General features: G+C 38.9%; 1 protein-coding gene across 2 annotated transcripts; it reads right to left on the reverse strand.

Moving 5' to 3' along the window:
* Positions 1-1,592: 1,592 nt before the first annotated feature.
* Positions 1,593-16,821, reverse strand: LOC149817660 (sorbitol dehydrogenase-like). 2 transcript variants are annotated; one of them, XM_089984340.1, is made up of 7 exons: positions 16,615-16,821; positions 16,017-16,084; positions 14,871-15,107; positions 5,997-6,287; positions 5,424-5,611; positions 5,089-5,263; positions 1,593-1,682 (listed from the first exon to the last, which is right to left on the reverse strand). In XM_089984340.1, the coding sequence occupies exons 1-7, from the start codon at positions 16,730-16,732 to the stop codon at positions 1,632-1,634; spliced, it is 1,128 nt and encodes a 375-aa protein (XP_089840466.1). In that variant the 5' UTR covers positions 16,733-16,821; the 3' UTR covers positions 1,593-1,631. The 2 variants fall into 2 exon arrangements, with proteins under 2 accessions (XP_089840466.1, XP_089840467.1); XM_089984341.1 differs by lacking the exon at positions 1,593-1,682 and having other exon boundaries at positions 4,819-5,263.
* Between the last annotated feature and the right edge of the window lie 1,696 nt (positions 16,822-18,517).

Here is an 18,517-nt window from a genome sequence, read left to right on the forward strand (position 1 = left end):
ATTGTAAATTGCTACTCTTTGATTTGATTTTTATTGTAAATCGCTACTCTTTTATCTGATTTTTACTGTAAATCGCTATTCTCTGATTTGATTTCTATTATAAATCACTACTTTCTTATCTGATTTCTACTATAAATCGCTACTCTCTGATTTGATTTCTACTGTAAATCGATACTCTCTTAGCTGATTTCTACTGTAAATCGCTACTCTCTTATCTGATTTTTATTATAAATCACTACTCTCTGATTTGATTTCTACTGTAAATCGCTACTCTCTTATTGGTTTCTACTATAAATCGTTACTCTCTGATTTGATTTCTACTGTGAATCGCTACTCTCTTATCTGATTTCTACTGTAAATTGCTACTCTATTATTTGATTTCTACTGTAAATCACTACTCTTTGATCTTATTTTTACTATAAATCGCTACTCTCTTATTTGATTTCTATTGTAAATCGCTACTCTCTTATCTGATTTTTATTGTAAATCGTTACTCTCTTATCTGATTTCTAGTGTAAATCGTTACTCTCTTATTTGATTTTTACTTTAAATCGTTACTCTCTTATCTGATTTCTATTGTAAATCGCTACTCTCTTATTTGATTTCTATTGTAAATCATTACTCTCGTATTTGATTTCTATTATAAATCGTTACTCTACTCAGTTTGACGTTGTCATCATTATCTTTGTTGTAAATCGTTATTCTCTGTCTACTCAATTCGATGTTTGCACCCTCATATTATGATGAACAATAGACAGAATGCTGATTTTTTTTGTAATTCAACTATTTCTCACGAACAGACGACGACAAAGGGTGCTCCAACGATAATAGATAACGGCGACGATAAAGGGTGCTCTAGCGGAAGCAAACGACGACAAAGAGTGCTCCGACGACAGCAGACAACAATAAAGGGTGCTCCGACGACAGTCGACGACGGCAAAGGGTGTGTCATCAATCGAAGCTCCTGTTACAGCAGATGGTGCATCGCCAAAGGGTGATCCAGAACGTTTAGGGTGACATATTGCGATGAGCTCCTGTTAAAGCAGAGGAGTTTACTCCTTAGGGCGAAAATGATGATGATTTTAACCCTTTCTAGTGGGAGGACATTTTTGTCCTTTACTTAAAACATCATTTTATGGCAAGAAAGGGTACTTAAGTCTTTGCAAACGCACCATACTCTGATGCTAAGTGATGCTGACACACACAGGGAAATGAGCCCCACGTGCTTACATATGTGGCGCTCATTCAGACCCGAGAACACGCACCTGCGTGTTCCAGTGGGGGGAACATATAACCTGCGCGGCTCGGGACTGTATTAATGAAGATGAATAAAATTACAAATGATCACCCCAATCGGGTAGCCAATCCGATGGCTTGTCTTTTCAATACAAATTTTTTTTTCTTTCCCAATAATAAAATGACATAGCCCATAATTATAGAGGATCCCTTAAACAAAATCGTTTCACTACAAAAAGAAGTAATGGATTAGTGCAACCGTATCTCTCCCATGCCTCGACATCGCCTCCTTAATGCATAGACACCATCTTTTATTGTTGAAGGTGATAGTAACATTGGACATACTACTGAGCTCCTCTAAGAAGAAATGACAGCAATAAGCCTCAAGCTGCTGATCATCCATTGGAAGCCTCTAATAAATTTTTTTTTTCTCGCTGATATATATGCTGCAATTAAAAAACACAAACTCAGCAACCACAAAACCGAACACAGTTTGGTTTAGATCAGGAACCACAGGAGCCTCAACAATCGGACCACCTAACAAAAATAGTTTAACCAGGAAGATCATCTCTGGCGACCATGTGAGAATAATAAAGATTTGAGTACAAGCATACCACACACTTGGCACAATTTTGTCTTTCAACAAAATTTCATTATTATGAAGAATACCATTCTGTATCTTCCACGACTGCCATAACACCACATGAAACACAGAATCCCAACACCTCTTAATTAAGCCACAGTTGATCAAACTTGATAGAGAACCACCAAGACAATTCCCTAACCACTGTGGTATGAGGAACCCACTTTCTCTCAAACCTGTTGCAAACAAAATGTCAAATGGTTTGAGAGAGCCATGACAAGAAAATAAGTGATGATCATGGCTTTCCTCCTCTTTGAAGCATAGATAACAACGGTTTAGAAAAATGATACCCAACTTTCTAAGTCTTGTCTTGTGCAAGAAGCCTTTCCAAACAAGACAAATATATCACCCAAAAAGCTCTTGGAATCACACCCTTATCCTAAACAAAATTATACCATTGATGTTGGGATGCATCCACCCTGATAGTGCTCCAAGTCTCACATCTAGAGACTTCCAAAGCATTGCATCTTTCCTTCCATCTAGTCTGATCACCAAGATTGAAATGCTGAACATTATACTCCACATAAATTGTAACGCCAGAAAGGGAGGATCATAGCATGAACCAAAAACATGTAGACCCTGTTGCATCGTCATGCTGCCAACGTGAGAAATACATCTTTTCTCATTAACATCAATTAATGAAATAAGCGGCTCACCAATCCATGGATCTATCCAAAATTTATTACTCATCCTATCCTTCATATCACAAGAGACAAAAACTCGGATACACGTTCATCCCCACACTATACCTTTCCTAGCCCATATCGATTCCTTTCCGTAGACATCCAATGCCAATTTCGCAAGACATGCCAACTCCATCCACAGCCTTTGGTTTACACAAGACCTCCCATGCAACCAAGTGAGTCTGTTTACCATCCACTCCTTAAGAATGATCGAAATATTGCTTCAAGCTTCCTGATGCTTTTCTTTGGCAGCTTGAAAGATAAGAACTAGAACATCAAAATGGAACTCAAAGTGTTTTGAATGGGAAGTATTTTGCCCGAGTAAAATAACAATTTGGACTTTCAAGAGTCAATTCTATTATGCACTTTAGTAATCATTGACTGACACATGTGGGAATTAAGTTTACCAACAAATAATGAGAGGCGCAAATATTTAATATGAAGATTATCATACTGTCCTCTGTAATAAAAGAACAAAAAAATACAAATCCATGCCTCTTATGGGCTTACAAGATCATATGGACTTGAATTACAAGTAAAAATAATGAATATTATTGAGAGATTGGGTGCTTGAAAAAGTGATACCCGTCTAAGGGGAAGCACCCCTATATCTACCTCTAACAGACCCAAAATAATCTGGGAAGGAGGAAAGATCAGGTGCAATTGTGATGGTACGCTTTTGGTGTGTTGCTGCACTTGATTACCCTCCATCTGTTGTTGGGCGCCACAGTTGACTGGTAATATCCCAAAGACAAGGCAATCAGGTGCAGCAGTGTGCAATCACATTGCATCTAACCCTCCATCCGGAAGGGGTGCTATGAAACTTATTCTAATGATGCCCGACCTTCAAAAAGCTTCACTAAAGATAAAGACGCATGGAAAATTCACCATCTAAAGATTATCCAGTAAAGGAATTTTAAATTTTCTAGAGGAACAAGCATCAAAATTGTAGTGCCTAATTTTTTCACTTCTCTTATATAGTGGCCCTTCAAGGCTTTGATGTAGTTAAGTGGGAGCATATATCAGTGAATGACAAGTACTTTGCAAAATGCACTCAGCCCAATCACTGACAGCCACACCCCAACCTGACCCCCTCCTAGGAATGCAAATGGGTCAGATCCAGGATAAATGTTTTGCGATTTTTGGCTGTTCCAGAAATGATTTGAATCCAACTCCTCATGTATTAGCTGTTCTAAATCCGATCCAAGCCTTCCTTCCAAAGGGAGAGGGAGAGTGTAGTTGTTAGTGATTGGACAGAGTACCTTCCAAGGTACTTGGTCCGACCACTGTAACAACCCTCTAGCTAAACATTGACCTTATGAAAAGTGCAAGCCTTACATTGGAGAAAGAGTATCTTCTGTATCGAGTAATATGGATGGAGTCAACCTCGCTCCTTTCTTTCAGACATGACGAATCCTTTGCTTTTTTATTTTTATTTTTAAATCATTGCTTTTCTTTTAACTATGTCAAAAGAAAAGAAGTCTCCAAAGGCAAACAGCTCCCTTCCCTTTCTATGAAAAAAAAGCAGTGAAAAGTAAATCAAACCATGTTACTTATCCAAATATTACCGAACGCAAGAATGACTACCCTTCTCCGTATCAGAGCCAGCTTACTATGTGCTATACAAGCAGCAGTTGCCAGAGTAAGAAATAGGTGCAAGAAGCGAGTGTTTCAGAAATACTTGAAAGAGTGAAGCATGAAGAATTTAAAACGCAGAAGAGGAAGCAATTTTCCAGGTGTGGCTAGTTTTCCTTAAAAAAAAATGCATAAGAGGAAGCAAGCTCGAGACAGCAATAGAAATAAGTGGAAAACAACATAAAAATATCATCAAAATCTACACTTTTTATTAAAATGAATTTCAAGCCTTTTTATCCAAAGTACTCATTATGTGTAGATTTTTAGAATAAACACAGATTTAAAAAGGAAAGTGTAATTCTTGACATTATAAAAGAATCATTTTCATAATCACACAAGCAAGCTTTCTAGATTTCGGAAGCGAGCTGCTCATGAAACTGTGAAAGCATGCAGTTTCATGTTTCCGAAGCAAACTTTCTAAGATGCATACGAGGTTTTAAAACTAAAGTAATTATGATGCAAGCTGTAACTGTGAACATGACAGCCAAACACAAAAATACATGATCAGTATGTTGGTCTGATTAAGTAGATTGTTTCTTTTGCTGCTTTTAATCACCATTGAATCTCACATTTTTCTTTTGAGCATTTTCTAGTATACCACTGAGGACTTAGACTGCAAGATAAGTGATTATAATAAACAATTTATTCACCAGAAAACTACAAGGCAATTCCATCCTCATACCAAGCAAGACCTGAAAGTTCAATCTCTCTCTCTCTCTCTCTCTCTCTCTCTCTCTATATATATATATATATATATATATATATATATATATATATATATATATTAACTATGTCTTCACTGGTTATAAACTGTAGACTGAATTAATCCTTCACAGTGGACAGTTGAACTTTCTGCAACCGAATGTGATACTACTACAGATTGAACATCACCTTGATAGCATTACCACCTCGAGCACTAGTCTCAAAGGCTTCCTCAATCTCTGCCTGTGAGAATCCAAACCTGTGGGTTATCAATGGCTTCACGTCAATCTTTCCACTCCTCAAAAACTCAATACAGAGAGGCCAAGTGTTCTTGTAGCGGAACACACCAATGACATCTACCTCCCTGTGCCCAATGATCAAAATAAACATGATCATCAAAATAGTATTTATGTTTTCTTTTTCCTGGTTAGGAAACTGTTAGCCAGGAAGATTCAGTGCTTTGACCATTTGAAACAGAGAATGAGCTAATGAGTTAATAGACTAAGTAAAGAAATTCAACAAACCTTGCAGCAGCAGGAGTAAGAGGGACAGTCATATCATTGTGCCCCATACCCACAAGGCAAACTTTACCACCTGCACGAGTAGCCTTGAGAGCTGTTGACATTGTTTTGCTAAAGCCTGCACAATCAAAAGTTATGTCGATCTCTTCTCCCATTGATTCCTGTATCTGAGTAACTTCTTCATCCACATCCTGCCAAAATGACATTTATCTTAATAAATGAACTTACCCCTATGCAGTGACAATTTTATCAAGTACACCATGTTAAAAAGGACTTTACCAATTTGCATGAATTTTATGAAAAAGAGAAGTGAGTTGAGGGCCACAGACTACCCTCTCTCTAGCTGTAAAGAACCAGCTAAAGCCCAGTTAAATCAATAGATCAAGTATCATTCAAAGACTAGTTTGTCTCTCTAGATGTAGCGAACCAGTTAAGGCCATTTCAATCAAGAGTAGCCTCTAGCTTCATGAGCTCTTCCCTTTGCTCAAGTTTGACCATGACACAGAACAAAGCTTACGGGATTTCATGAGTTTGTTCTAGGAAATGAATAATATAAGTTCCTAGGAGATTGTTCACCTGACTATTGTTAGTAACTTTAATACAATGATGTGCACCAATAGATTTGGCAACAGCCAGCCTTTTCTCATCGACATCTGCAATAACAACTCTAGGAGCACCAAAAGCTTGAGCTGCCAGAAGGGTCACAAGGCCAATGGGACCAGCACCCATGATCAAGACATTTGTTTCAGGACCAGCATTAGCACGCCGACAAGCATGTATGCCAACACTTAGTGGTTCGCACATTGCCCCTTCCTCTAAACTTACATTATCAGGTAGCTTAAAACACAAATCAGCTGGATGTACAATCTGCAAAAAATAAGAAGACAATAGGAAAAAAAGGATTAATTTTCACCGTTTTAAGATGCATGGATGAATATTGATACAGTTTCTTATGCATTTTTTTTTGTGATGCAAAAGGTCGCATTGGTGTTGAAGCACATTCACAACATTGAAACAACAGCAGCAGCAACATTGGTTTACAGATAGCAGTCTTGTTGCTGAAAAGAGATTTTTGTTGACAATTAAAACCATGAAGTAACTTCTAAGGCTCTTGTAAATTGGCAATGTGGGGAATCATGCTTCGGTTTCTTTCCAAATTTAAAAAATTTCTAACAGAAGAAATTTTTGTAGTTTGAAAGTACACCTTGTCATGAATCATGATCCAGAATTATTGGAAGTTATCATCCAGTTACGTTTCATGTTTTCTCTTTATCTATCTTTCTGTTTCATTTGTTGTAAATCTGATAAGATGTATGTCATGGGCTCTTTGCAAATCAGGAAAGCAACGTTTCCTGAAATGTAGCATTAGTTAAGGGCGACATTTCCTGAAATGTAGCATTAGTTAGGGACGTTTCCTAAAAATGTTCCTGAAATGTAGCATTAGTTAGAGGCCAGCTATTATTGTGGAGATCTTACAATATAGGAGATCACGATGTAACCATTGTTAAAATGTATCATTCAATCTTTGTAATCTCATATATATTTTATATATATAAAGGATGATACATATACATATATGGTATATATGCATATGTATCTTCCTAATTATATATATAAAATATATATTTCTCTATTATTAGGCATAGGGGTAGTTTAGTCATTTTCCCTTTTTACGCATATTCCATTTGGAATATGTTTGTAATTTTCTTTTTCTTTTTCTTTTTTTATTTTTTCATTTTTGTGGTTTGCGCCACCTAGGGAGGCTCCCCAAAGAGTCGTTGGGGAGCCCCCAACGGTCACAAATGTGACCGTTGGGGGCTCCCAACGACTCCTTTGGGAGCCTCCTATGTGGCTCCTCTCTTGTTATAAATAGGGGTCTCCCCCTTGTAATTTATTAACTCCTTTGGAGGAGCTTTTGCTCCATGTAATAGGTGTTACACCCTTCCTCTCTTCAATAATATCAACTAATGCCTTATAGGCATTTTTGCCCCTTTGTGGGTTTATGTGTTAGCACATTATGTGCTTGTGTTTTCCCCTTTAGTGGGTATATTCGCACTTTATGTGCATGTGTATTGGTTCAGTATTGAACCTAATATATTCAAAGTCGTTTCCTTACAACCATCTTATATATTATCTGACTGCATTTTCATGGTAGAATGAATCAATCAAAAATTGTTTCTACCTTACTCTACCTTCCTCTGCTATCATTTCTTACATGGTATCAGGGATGCTAAGAGGCTCGTATCATTTTCGACAACAGCAGCAACAATACTTCTTCCAACGGTTCAAGGATCTATCTTGAATTAACGACAAGTCCATATTTTATGCACCATTCAAACAATCTTTGTAACGCTCCAAAATCCTGGACTTAAAAACCTTTTATGAAAAATGTTGAAAGCTTTAAAATCAATCATTTATCAGAGTTTGAAACAGAAGTTCAACGAAAAAACATGTTTTAAAATAGCAAGTCCCTAGACCTTGGGTGCATTACAGCGCAAACTCCCCTTTTTCAAACCGATTTACAACTCAAATATATTTATTGAAATAAATAGAAGAAACGGAGTTTTGGTAACACAATTTTAATAATTCAGAGTTTTAATCTAAAGAGATGCTTTTAAAGAAACTCTATACTATATTTACCAAAATGTCCTCAGGAGCGAAACATCAAGCAAAGGGTCTCATCTTGATCTCATCACGTCATCGTGCCATCGCAAGCTACCTCAACCTGTCCACCACCTGCCCATGAAATGGGTCAGTTTCGTGAAAAAATAGTAGGGGTGCAAAAGACAAGGAAAAACAAAGACTGCAATAAGCAAGATAATTGATCTACTAAACAGGAGAAACAAAACAGAGCTAACCATACATGTTGTTGAGTATGGCAAGCAAAACTCCAGTAAAGCAAATAGCTAAATATATGAGCAGTAAGGACCAAAGTGTTGAACAAGCAAAATAAGCATTTATAACAATCCAACTGATTCTATAGGCAGAGCGTAACTAACTCTACCAAGCAATCAAGCATAGTAAGCAGGGTAACTGACTAAGTATTTATAACGAAGCTCACAATGCATGCAATTACCACGAAATTCTTCAATTTACCGACAAGTAACTATATTAATCATAAAGTGCAAGCCATTGCACAACAACCAGTTTATATGTAATAATCGTGATTTTTTGCTATTACTTTTGTTTATAAAATAAAATAATTCGAAATATGCAAAATGGGCCTGAGATCCGCATTTCGGATCCAGGACCCATAAAGGGTATTTATATATAATTAATATCATCTATGTTTAGATGTATTAATAATAATAATAATAAATATTTAAAATAAAAATATAAATCTAACACGAGGATCCAACTTGTGGATCCATATCGAATGGGTAAGACGCGGACCCAACTTGGAGTTGGTTTCCGGGTCCTGGGTCCGGACCCGGGCCGCGCCCTGTGTAACGAAAAAAAAACTTAAGTAAAAGGGCAGAGGTCTGCCCGATAAAAAGGAGGGAAGGTTGCAGTTAGGGTTTTGAAGGAACCCTAACACAATGGAAGCAAGGGGAGGGGTCGTGCGCAGCCGTCGGGGAAAGGAAGGAAATCTCCTTTTCTGGGAGGCCTCCCTCCTACAAAAGGAGTCATGAACTCCCCTTTCTCCCTCTCTCGTTCTCTCTCTCTCTCTCTCTGCCTCCCTCTCGAACCCCCTTCACGGTGCCAAAGCAGACGAGGTCAGTGGGAGCGGCTTTCTCTTCGCTGCAGCACTGTCAAGGCTCAACCGACCTTCCTCCCGCTGCATCAACCGCCTCCAAAGCGTTGGCTCTAAGGTACGGGTTCTCTCTTGTGAAAATGGATGAGAAATCGAACCCCGGTTCGATTTTGTGTTGTTTTCTTTGGATGGAATCCCTGGAAAAAGATGGGAAAACAGGGTGGATCGATTTCACGGCAGACTCAACCGACTGGGTCGGCTGGATCATGCCCCAAAAAAAAAACGTGTATTTTCCTGTTTTGTGGTTACTGCTGGACCTGCCGACCCACAGTCGGTTGGGTCCCTGGAGCGTCAACCCTAGCCGACAGGGTCGGCTGGGCCATGGTAATAAAAAAAACAACAAGGGCAGGGGCTGTGTCCGGGTTGCCCAGCCCTGACAGCACCTGCACAGGCCCATGCTGGTCTTGTGCCAGAGCTGTCAGACCCAGCGGGAGGGCTCGATTGGCCTGTCCCGGCTAACCTGGGGCTGGCAGGGCCTTGCCAAGCCCAGTCCGGCCTTGAGCAAGACTGGGACAGGACTGACAGTCCCCTGCCAGGCCCGACCTGGGGTAGGATAACCACAAACCCAGCCGACCAGGGTCGGTTGGGCCTGTTGTGTGAAAATCTCTACAAAAAGAGATTGTGTGTAACACCACAATACAAGAAATACAAAGAGTGCACAAAGGCACAAAGGAGAACACTCACAAGTGCACGAATACACATGCACAAAACCATGAAACAAAATGAACTTCAATTCATAAGTTCCCAAGAGGGGCTTTACAAAAGCATTGATATTGCATATGCTCTCACAAAAAAAAATATGTTTACAAGGGCCACTAAGGCCTATTTATAATGCAAAAAGAAGCCACAGGGTGCAGCTCAATATGACTGTTGGAGCTGCACCCAACGGTCACATTTGTGACTGTTGGGGCAGCTCCAACAACTATATGGAGTTGTCCCTTTCATAACAGTCAAAAAGAAAAAAAGTGTAAAAAGAAAAAGGTGTAAAAGGCAAAAGTAAATAAAAAAAGAAAAAGTAAAAATGTGCCCATTAGGGTGGCTGACACCTATTGAGTAAAAAGACTGAAATACCCCTGATGGGTATTCCAGTTTACAGTTAAAAGAGACATAATATTTTAACACTCCCCCTCAAACTTAGGGTGTCACGACCGAAAGTTTGCCAAGAAGGAAGTTAAATCTTGGAGAACACAGCGCCTTGGTGAAGAAGTCTGTCAGTTGATATTCTGATGTAACATAAAGAAGGTCAATGGTTTTTCTTAAATATTGTTCACGAACATAGTGACAGTCCATCTCGATATGCTTCGTGCGCTCATGAAATGTGTGATTTTTGGTAATGTAAATTGCACTTTTATTATCACAACATAATTTTGTGGGCCCTTGAACTTGAATATTCATATCTTCCAACAAGTTGCGAATCCAAACAATCTTCATGGTAGTAGATGTCATGGCTCTATACTCAGCTTCGGTGGATGATAGCGATATTTTTTGTTGCTTCTTGCATCTCCAAGAGATTAATGATTCACCTAAAAAAATACAGAAACCAGTGGTGGAGTGACGGTTATTTGTGTCACCTCTCCAATCAGAGTCAGTATAAGCAATTAAACTTAATTCAGACGTAGAAGATAGAAATACTCCCTTGTTTACTGTACCCTTTATGTATCTGATGATACGAAGGATGGCGCTCATATGGACTGTAGTAGGTGCATGTTGAAATTGACTAGCAACATGTACTGCATGAGAAATATCAGGCCTGATAATGCTGAGATATGTTAGGGATCCAACCAGTTGTCGGTAAGGTGTGGGATCTTTTAGGAGAATCTCATCATCAATCTTCATCTTTGAACCTACTATTTCAGGAGAATCCCAATAAAAATAATAATCTCAAAACCTTCGAAGATATGATGCGATAATAAGAGTGCAATTTATATTGCAAGCAACCACACGTTCCATGAGCAAACCAAACACATTGAGATGGATTGTCATTATATTTGTGACTAATATATGAGAGAGACCATTGAGTTGTCGTATGTTACATTAGAGTACCAACTAGCAGACTTTTTCACCAAAGCTCTTCCTGCAACTTTGTTTATTTTTCTCCTTAACAAACTTTCGGTTACTTCGACGTAAGTTTGAAAGAGGGTGTTAAAATATATATTTATGTATATATACATATATAGGGGCATTTTTGTCTTTTCACGTGTAATAACCATTGTTTATCAAAAATAGTATTTTTTATTATTTTCTTTTTGTTTTTTGTTTTTTGTAATTAGGGAGTTCCTTAAGGGGCTCTATGGTCTTTTAGACCATAGAGAATGTGATCGTTGGGAGCTCAAAATGACTCTAATTGGGAGGTCTCCAAGGTCACTCCCTCTCCTCCTTTTTTGTGTATAAATAGGGGTTTTCTCCCCCTTATTCTCTCAATGCTTTTCCAAGCATATTATCAATAACCTCTTATTCTTCTACTTGTTTGTATTGCCCTTTGTTGGCAGTTTGTATTGTCCCATAATGGACTTGTGCTTTTGCACTCTTGTGCTTGTATTGTGCCTTTGTATTGTCCACTCTTGGACTTGTATGTGCCTTTGCATTTTGTTCTTGTAATTCTGCTTACTTCATTTCATGAATCATCATAACAAAATCTTTAAAAACATTATAAGTTTCAGACTTATATTGCATGAGGTATACCTATGTGTGTCGACTATAGTCATCGACTATGGTCAAAAAATAGTAAACTCTTGACATGGATGGGGTTTGATATCCTCCCCAAAAATTACAATGGATCAATTCAAGTGGTTTGGAAGAAGATATAGAACTATTGAGAAACGGGAGTCTAGTTTGTTTGGTAATATGACAAATTGAACAATGATCATGAGATATACGCTCATTTACTTTATTGGAATTGATAAGATTTGAAGTCTTGAATTCGACAAATAACCAATGCAAACATAGGGACTTACTAAATGTTGCACGTGTCCTTTGTTTTTAGGCTAACTTACCCATCAATTTTTGGTGGGAATGCATTCTTAGTGTCACCTTATAAATCGCATTACTTCCAAACTGTTGCTGGGAAAAATGCCATATGAGGTTCTTCATAACAAAGCACCCAAATACAATATCTTAGAATATTTAGGTGCCTTTGCTAAGCCTTTAATGCTCATCATTCTCATAAACTTGACAACCATGCTCGAAAATGGATTTTTGTGGGATATCCCTATGGTCAAGTGGGTTATAGAGTTTATGATCTTGAAACATATAAAATCTTTGTCAGCAAAGATGTCAAGTTTTATGAAAATGTTTTTCCTTTTCAAAATCATAAAGCTCCTGATGATGATGGTGGACATATTTTACCCATACCGTTTTTCAAGCCTCAAGAGCCTGAACTGCAACATCAAGATCATATACCTGTGTCTACCCATCATAACATCACACAAGAACAAGATCCATCCATACAACCGAGCTCATATATCCCAAATGTTGTGGATCCAATACCTGCCAGCATTGAACCATCTACCCAAGAAGATCCACAAATCTGAAAATCCAATAGGACCGATCAACCGCAATCGTATCTCAAGGATTTCAAATGTTACTCTACAGCTCCTGTGATTCAATTAGATGCTTCAGGTGTTGTGGTTCCAAGTAATCATTATCCCCTTAATCACTACCTTAAATATAATAAATTTCTCACTATCACCGAGTTTTTCTAGCAGCCATTACTCAAAACTCTGAACCAAGAACCTTTACCCAAGTCATGAAGCACCAACATTAGTGTGATGCCATGGCCGCAAAAATTCGAGCACTTGAAGAGAACAATACTTGGCCTGTTGTGGATTTACCTAAAGAGAAATAAACGGTTGGGTGCAAATGGATCTATAAGATTAAATATAGATCAGATGGTTCAATAAAAAAGTACAAAGCACGGTTAGTTGCAAAGGAATACACTCAAATCGAAGGACTCGATTACAATAAGACTTATGCACCAATCACTAAACTTGTCATGGTTTGTTGCCTCCTTACCATTACTGTCATAAGAAATTGACACCTCTACCAAATCGATGTCAATAATGCATTTCTCCATGGAGAGTTGCATGAGGAGGTCTATATGCAGTTGCCTCTCGGATTTTCTAGCAAGTGGGCGCAACATGTTTGCCATCTCAACAAGTCCCTCTATGGACTCAAGCAATCCTCATGAAATTGGTTTGCCAAACTCTACGTAATTGAGGCAGCTTGACTTTGTTCAATATAAGGCAGATTACTCATTGTTTTTCAGAATAGGGAAACGAAGTCAGATTTTCATATTGGTATATGTCACCGATATTATTATTGTTGGTGATAATCAAACACAAATCGAAGAGATCAATCTCTTATCCATTGTCAATTTCACCTCAAAGGCCTAGGTCAATTGAAATATTTTTTAGGCATTGAAGTGTCTAAATCTAAACCGGGCATATTTTTATCCCAACGAAAATATGCTCTCGATATTTTGGAAGACATGGGCTATCTAGGCACCCGACCATGAAATTTTCCTATGGAACCGCAATTGCGACTCAACACCGAAGATGGTGACATCTTGGAGGATCCAAGCAAATACTGACGTCTAATTGGGTGGTTCATTTATTTGTTGTCCATATCTTGAGTCAATTTTTGCACCAACCGCACAAGCCACACATGGAGGCAACTCTGAGGGTACTTAGTTACAGCAAAGGCACTCCTGGACACGACGTCCTCTTGTCATTGACCAGTACATTGGATATCGTGGGATATTGTGACTCAGATTGGGAATCCTGCCCCATGACCCGAAGGTCCACCTCGGGCTACTCCGTCTTGAAAGGGAATGGTATGATCTCATGAAAATCAAAGAAGCAGTCAACTGTCTCTCATTCATTAGTGGAGGTTGAGTATCCATCAATGACTTGAGCAAGCTGTGAATTAAATTAGGTCAAGTATTTATTGGCGAATCTCAGAATCCAACACCCTCAGCTCATGCTCTTATTTTGTGACAATCAAGCAACTATGCACATCGCCGTCAATCCGGTCTATCATGAGCGTATCAAACACATCGAAATCGACTGCCACCTCTTTGGAAAAAAATTTCAAAGCGGCACGATCCAGACATAGTCTGTTCCCACCACATCTCAGTGTGCGGATCTGTTCAGTAAAGCTTTAGGTATTGATAAGTTTTCTCTATTGAAGACCAAGTTGGGCATATTAGATCCACATGCTCCAACTTGAGGGGGCATATTGGAAGTTACCATTCATATTTTCTCTTTACCTTATCTTTCTATTTATCTTTCTGCTTCATTTGTTGAGAATTCGATAAGAAGTATCTCATGGGCTATGTGTAAATCAGGAAAATAACGTTTCCTGAAATGTAGCATTAGTTAGGGGCGATGTTTCCTGAAATGTAACATTAGTTAGGGACGTTTCCTAAAAATGTTCCTGAAATGTAGCATTAGTTAGAGGCTAGCTATTATCGTGGAGATCTCACAGTATAGGAGATCACGATCCAACATGACCATCTTATATATTATTAGACTGTATTTTCATGGCAGAATGAATCATTCAAAAATCGCTTCTCCGTCACTCTATCTTCCTCTACTTTCATTTCTTACAAGAATTTAAAAGATGTAAAAGACAAGCTTAGTTTTCTTTTCAATTTCATTTTGATCTTATTAATTAGAAAGAAGATTAGGGCCGCAAACCTGATTCGCTAAAGAGCCATGTACTGGAGGTGTTGCAAAAAACTTCATATCTGGGCACAGATTGTATCGGCCACCTTTACAGTGATCACAGCGCCAACAACTGATTCCTGGTTCTATCGCCACCTGGTCACCCACAGCCACATTGCGGACCTCACTACCGACTTCCTCGATAACTCCAGCACATTCATGGCCAATAACCATAGGCTCCTTAACCACAAAATGTGCACAGCGCAGTGTCTGAAAAGATGAACAAAAAAGAAAAAGAAAAAGAAAAAAACAGTACTTTATTAGTCCCCATGCAATAGCCGTCTCTTCACCCACTCAGTCAAATCACATCCTATTTCACAGTAAAAACATAGATGTATCTGTATTTGACAGACAACATGAAAGCATATCCAAAGACAAAGAACTATAATGCAGGGAATGATGAATATCTATGCCGCTAAAATAAACATGTGGTGGTGTTTGCTTGATCTAAACTTACAGACATGCTTCAGATAAGGTTCTTTCCATGTTTATGTGCTTTAGAGCAATAAAAAAAATCAACAGTTCTATCGCACTAAAACTTGATGATGAAGAAATCAAAAATTTTTGTTAAACTGATTTGGTACAAAACATGTTTTTTAGTAAATAAATAATGCTAAACACATCTAGAGGTTCAGATTAAGCAAGAAATACCAGTAACCATGTTTTTCTGAAGTGTTAAGCATTTTAGGATATAAAACTGTTTAGGAGTTACTAATTTTCCTATAAGATATACAGGAGAGGAATAGGCGTCTCATCGGTACCAACTGTTCTACAATTCTACAAGGCACAATTTTTTCTAGGATTTCCATTGCAATTGGAGTACATCATGCAAGATACGAGAGAGAAAGAGAGAAAAGAAAAGGAAATAGAAAAAGACGCTCCCGTCATCCCTTAATGTGTAGAAGATGGTGAACCTTACATACAAGAAGTATTACTAAAATCTGTGCTACAAGGCAGGAATGCTAGATACGGACTTACTCTGGCACTCTGTAATTAAGGACCTCTAAAATTCCAAAATTCAAGTATTTACAATTAAAATTCATGAAAGTGTTCACGCCAACTGGTTCTTGAGATCAAAAGATGAACGGCAACCCCCCAAAAGAATTTGCATATGCATACCTTCAGGTAGTGAACATCACTCCCACAGATGCCCACAGCTTTCATCCTCACTTTAACATCATGGGGACCTAAAAATGACAAACCAAACCATCAAATTCTATCTCCAATTCATTTTTTCTCCATCAACATCCAATCACCAATCAATTAACAAGAAAACCTAAAATCCACCACAGGCAGAAGTCAGTCAAGAAAAGCACAACACTGATCCATCGTGATATCTTGCCAAGATCAATCAAATTCTTTATTGAATAACTAACCAAACCCGTAAATCCAAATGGCACCAAAGAATTCTATAGGTGAGCAAGTCACTGAAAAAGAAACCAAAATGAAAAAAGAAAAAGAGACCCATTAAAAAAGATCAGTGAAGAGCAGTGGGAATGACACCAAAGAATTCTATAGGTGAGAAAATCACCGAGAAAGAAACCAAAAAGAAAAAAAAAAGAAAAAGAGACCCATTAAAAATATCAGTGAAGAGCAGTGGGAATGACACCAAAGAATTCTATAGTGAGCAAATCACTGCAAAAGAAACCAAAATGAAAAAAGAAAAAGAGACCCATTAAAAAAGATCAGTGAATAGCAGCAGGAGGGAGGTGATTACCAAGTGGTGGAAGTTTGAAGGGTTGGATCTTGAGGGTGTTGACGGCAACAAGCCAAACTGCCATGTTTTCATCCTGAACCTCAACTGAGCTATCATGAGACATGCCTCCCTTCGCCATCTCTCTCTCTCTCTCTCTCTCTCTCTCTGGTCTAGTATATGACGTTGGGTGTTCTAGTGGGGGAGAGAACTTGGTTCTTATCCGGGCTCTGAATCAACGAGGGAATCAACATTTTGTTTATTTGTATTGATTTGGATAGAGATAGGGGTGGCAAAACCTGACACGACCTGCCAAACCGCCTCTTAGGCGGGTTCGGGTTGGGCTTAAACTAACCCGTTTAATAAACGGATCGATCCGCCTAACCCGTTTATTAAACGGGTCAGGTTCGTGTTAGGGGTATGCCAACCCGCCAACCCGGCTGACCCGTTTAATAAACGGGTTAGGCAGGCGGGTCGACCCGCCAACCCGTCCGCCATCCTGCCAACCCATCAACCCGCCCTCCAACCCGCCAACCCGTTTATTAAACGGGTTGGCAGGTCGTGTCGGGTTACCCGTTTAATAAACGGGTAGGGTTCGTGTTTGCCACAGCCGACCGGTTTAATAAACGGGTCGGGTTCAGGTTGAGGTTTGTTGACCCGTCAACCCGCCGGGTCGACCCACCAACCCGACCCGATTGCCACCCCTAGATAGAGATGTCTTATTCGCCATCACCGTGAAAAAACAACCACCATTGTATTCAAAACCATGCAGTTCATAACGGTCCTCCCACCGTCCATCTTAGAGATAGACGGCAGTAATAATAGGAAGGCTTCTTTTTTTCTTAAAGGAAAGACCCTATTAGAAATACAACTATACCAATGGGTTTTGAACCTGAAACTTCCCAACACAAGGTGAAGTGCACTAGCTTCTCCTACCAGACAAGCAGAGACCCCAGTTGGTAGGGGAGGCCTCTCTTCCTATGGATCTCTCTGCCTCAGTTGCTAAAGAATAGCTCCAACTAGAGGTGAGCAATAGGCGGGGTGGCTCGCGGGCAGGCCCCGCCCATCCCGCCATGGGCCTAGGCCTATAAATTAAGTCCAAGCTCAGCCCGAACTGGTCTGACATTGTCTGCATAGACATGCTTGACCTGTGTGTATATATATATTATGTAACATTAGATATATATTATATATATAATATAATAGGTACAGCTTGTCAATTGTAAGGCGGGCTTTGATCGGGACCACCTGATCTATTAGTGGGCTGGGCGGGCCCGGTCCATTAGTGGGCTGGGCTGGGCTGGGCTGGGCTGGGCTGGGCTGGGCTGGGCCGGCCCCGCCCACCCCTAGCTCCAACCAGAAGAACCGATTTTTACCCATTTCAGGCTTAGGTTTTAGTAAATTTGCATGTGATGTCGATTCTTCTTGATTGGCTTATTTTAAATAAAAGAACTGAACATGTTAGGTCTCATTTCTCGTTCCGCCTAGCTTTTTAGGTTTTAAATGTTTTAAATACTTAAAAGAGGGAAGCACACAAAGTAGATCACACATTTTTTTAGGTAAAAACAGCAAAGCAAGGCAACAGTGTTAGGGCGCAAATCGATAGAGCAACAAAAGAAAGCAAGCAAGGTAATTATTGTTTTCTTTTTTCATTTTTTTTGTCTAATTTTTTTAAATATGTTTAGCATGATCGATTTAGTGAGAACCGACTTTTTTATCATGTTTTTTGACGAAAAAATATGTTTTTATGAGCCTAGAAAAACTGGTACCTTCGTAGCCATTGATTTTGGATCACCAGTTAAACCTATATATAGGTCATATTTTTGGCCATCCAAAAGTTGGTTCCCACTAAACAAAACCTATAGATCACATCTACGGTGTTAGACGTGAGAAAAAATACTTAAAACTACTTTTTTGAAGGAGCTAA

The sequence above is a fragment of the Nuphar pumila genome, chromosome 13, assembly GCF_984573655.1.
Source record: "Nuphar pumila chromosome 13, dmNupPumi1.hap1.1, whole genome shotgun sequence".
Lineage (NCBI taxonomy): Eukaryota > Viridiplantae > Streptophyta > Magnoliopsida > Nymphaeales > Nymphaeaceae > Nuphar > Nuphar pumila.

Bases quoted from the DNA above. Each gene is read 5' to 3' on its own strand.
- LOC149817660 (XM_089984340.1), bottom strand. From the start codon at position 16,732: ATGGCGAAGGGAGGCATGTCTCATGATAGCTCAGTTGAGGTTCAGGAT. The intron at 16,085-16,614 runs GTAATCACCTCC...TGTCATTTTTAG, and splicing joins CTTCAAACTTCCACCACTTG to GTCCCCATGATGTTAAAGTG. The intron at 15,108-16,016 runs GTATGCATATGC...TCATCTTTTCAG, and splicing joins GTGATGTTCACTACCTGAAG to ACACTGCGCTGTGCACATTT.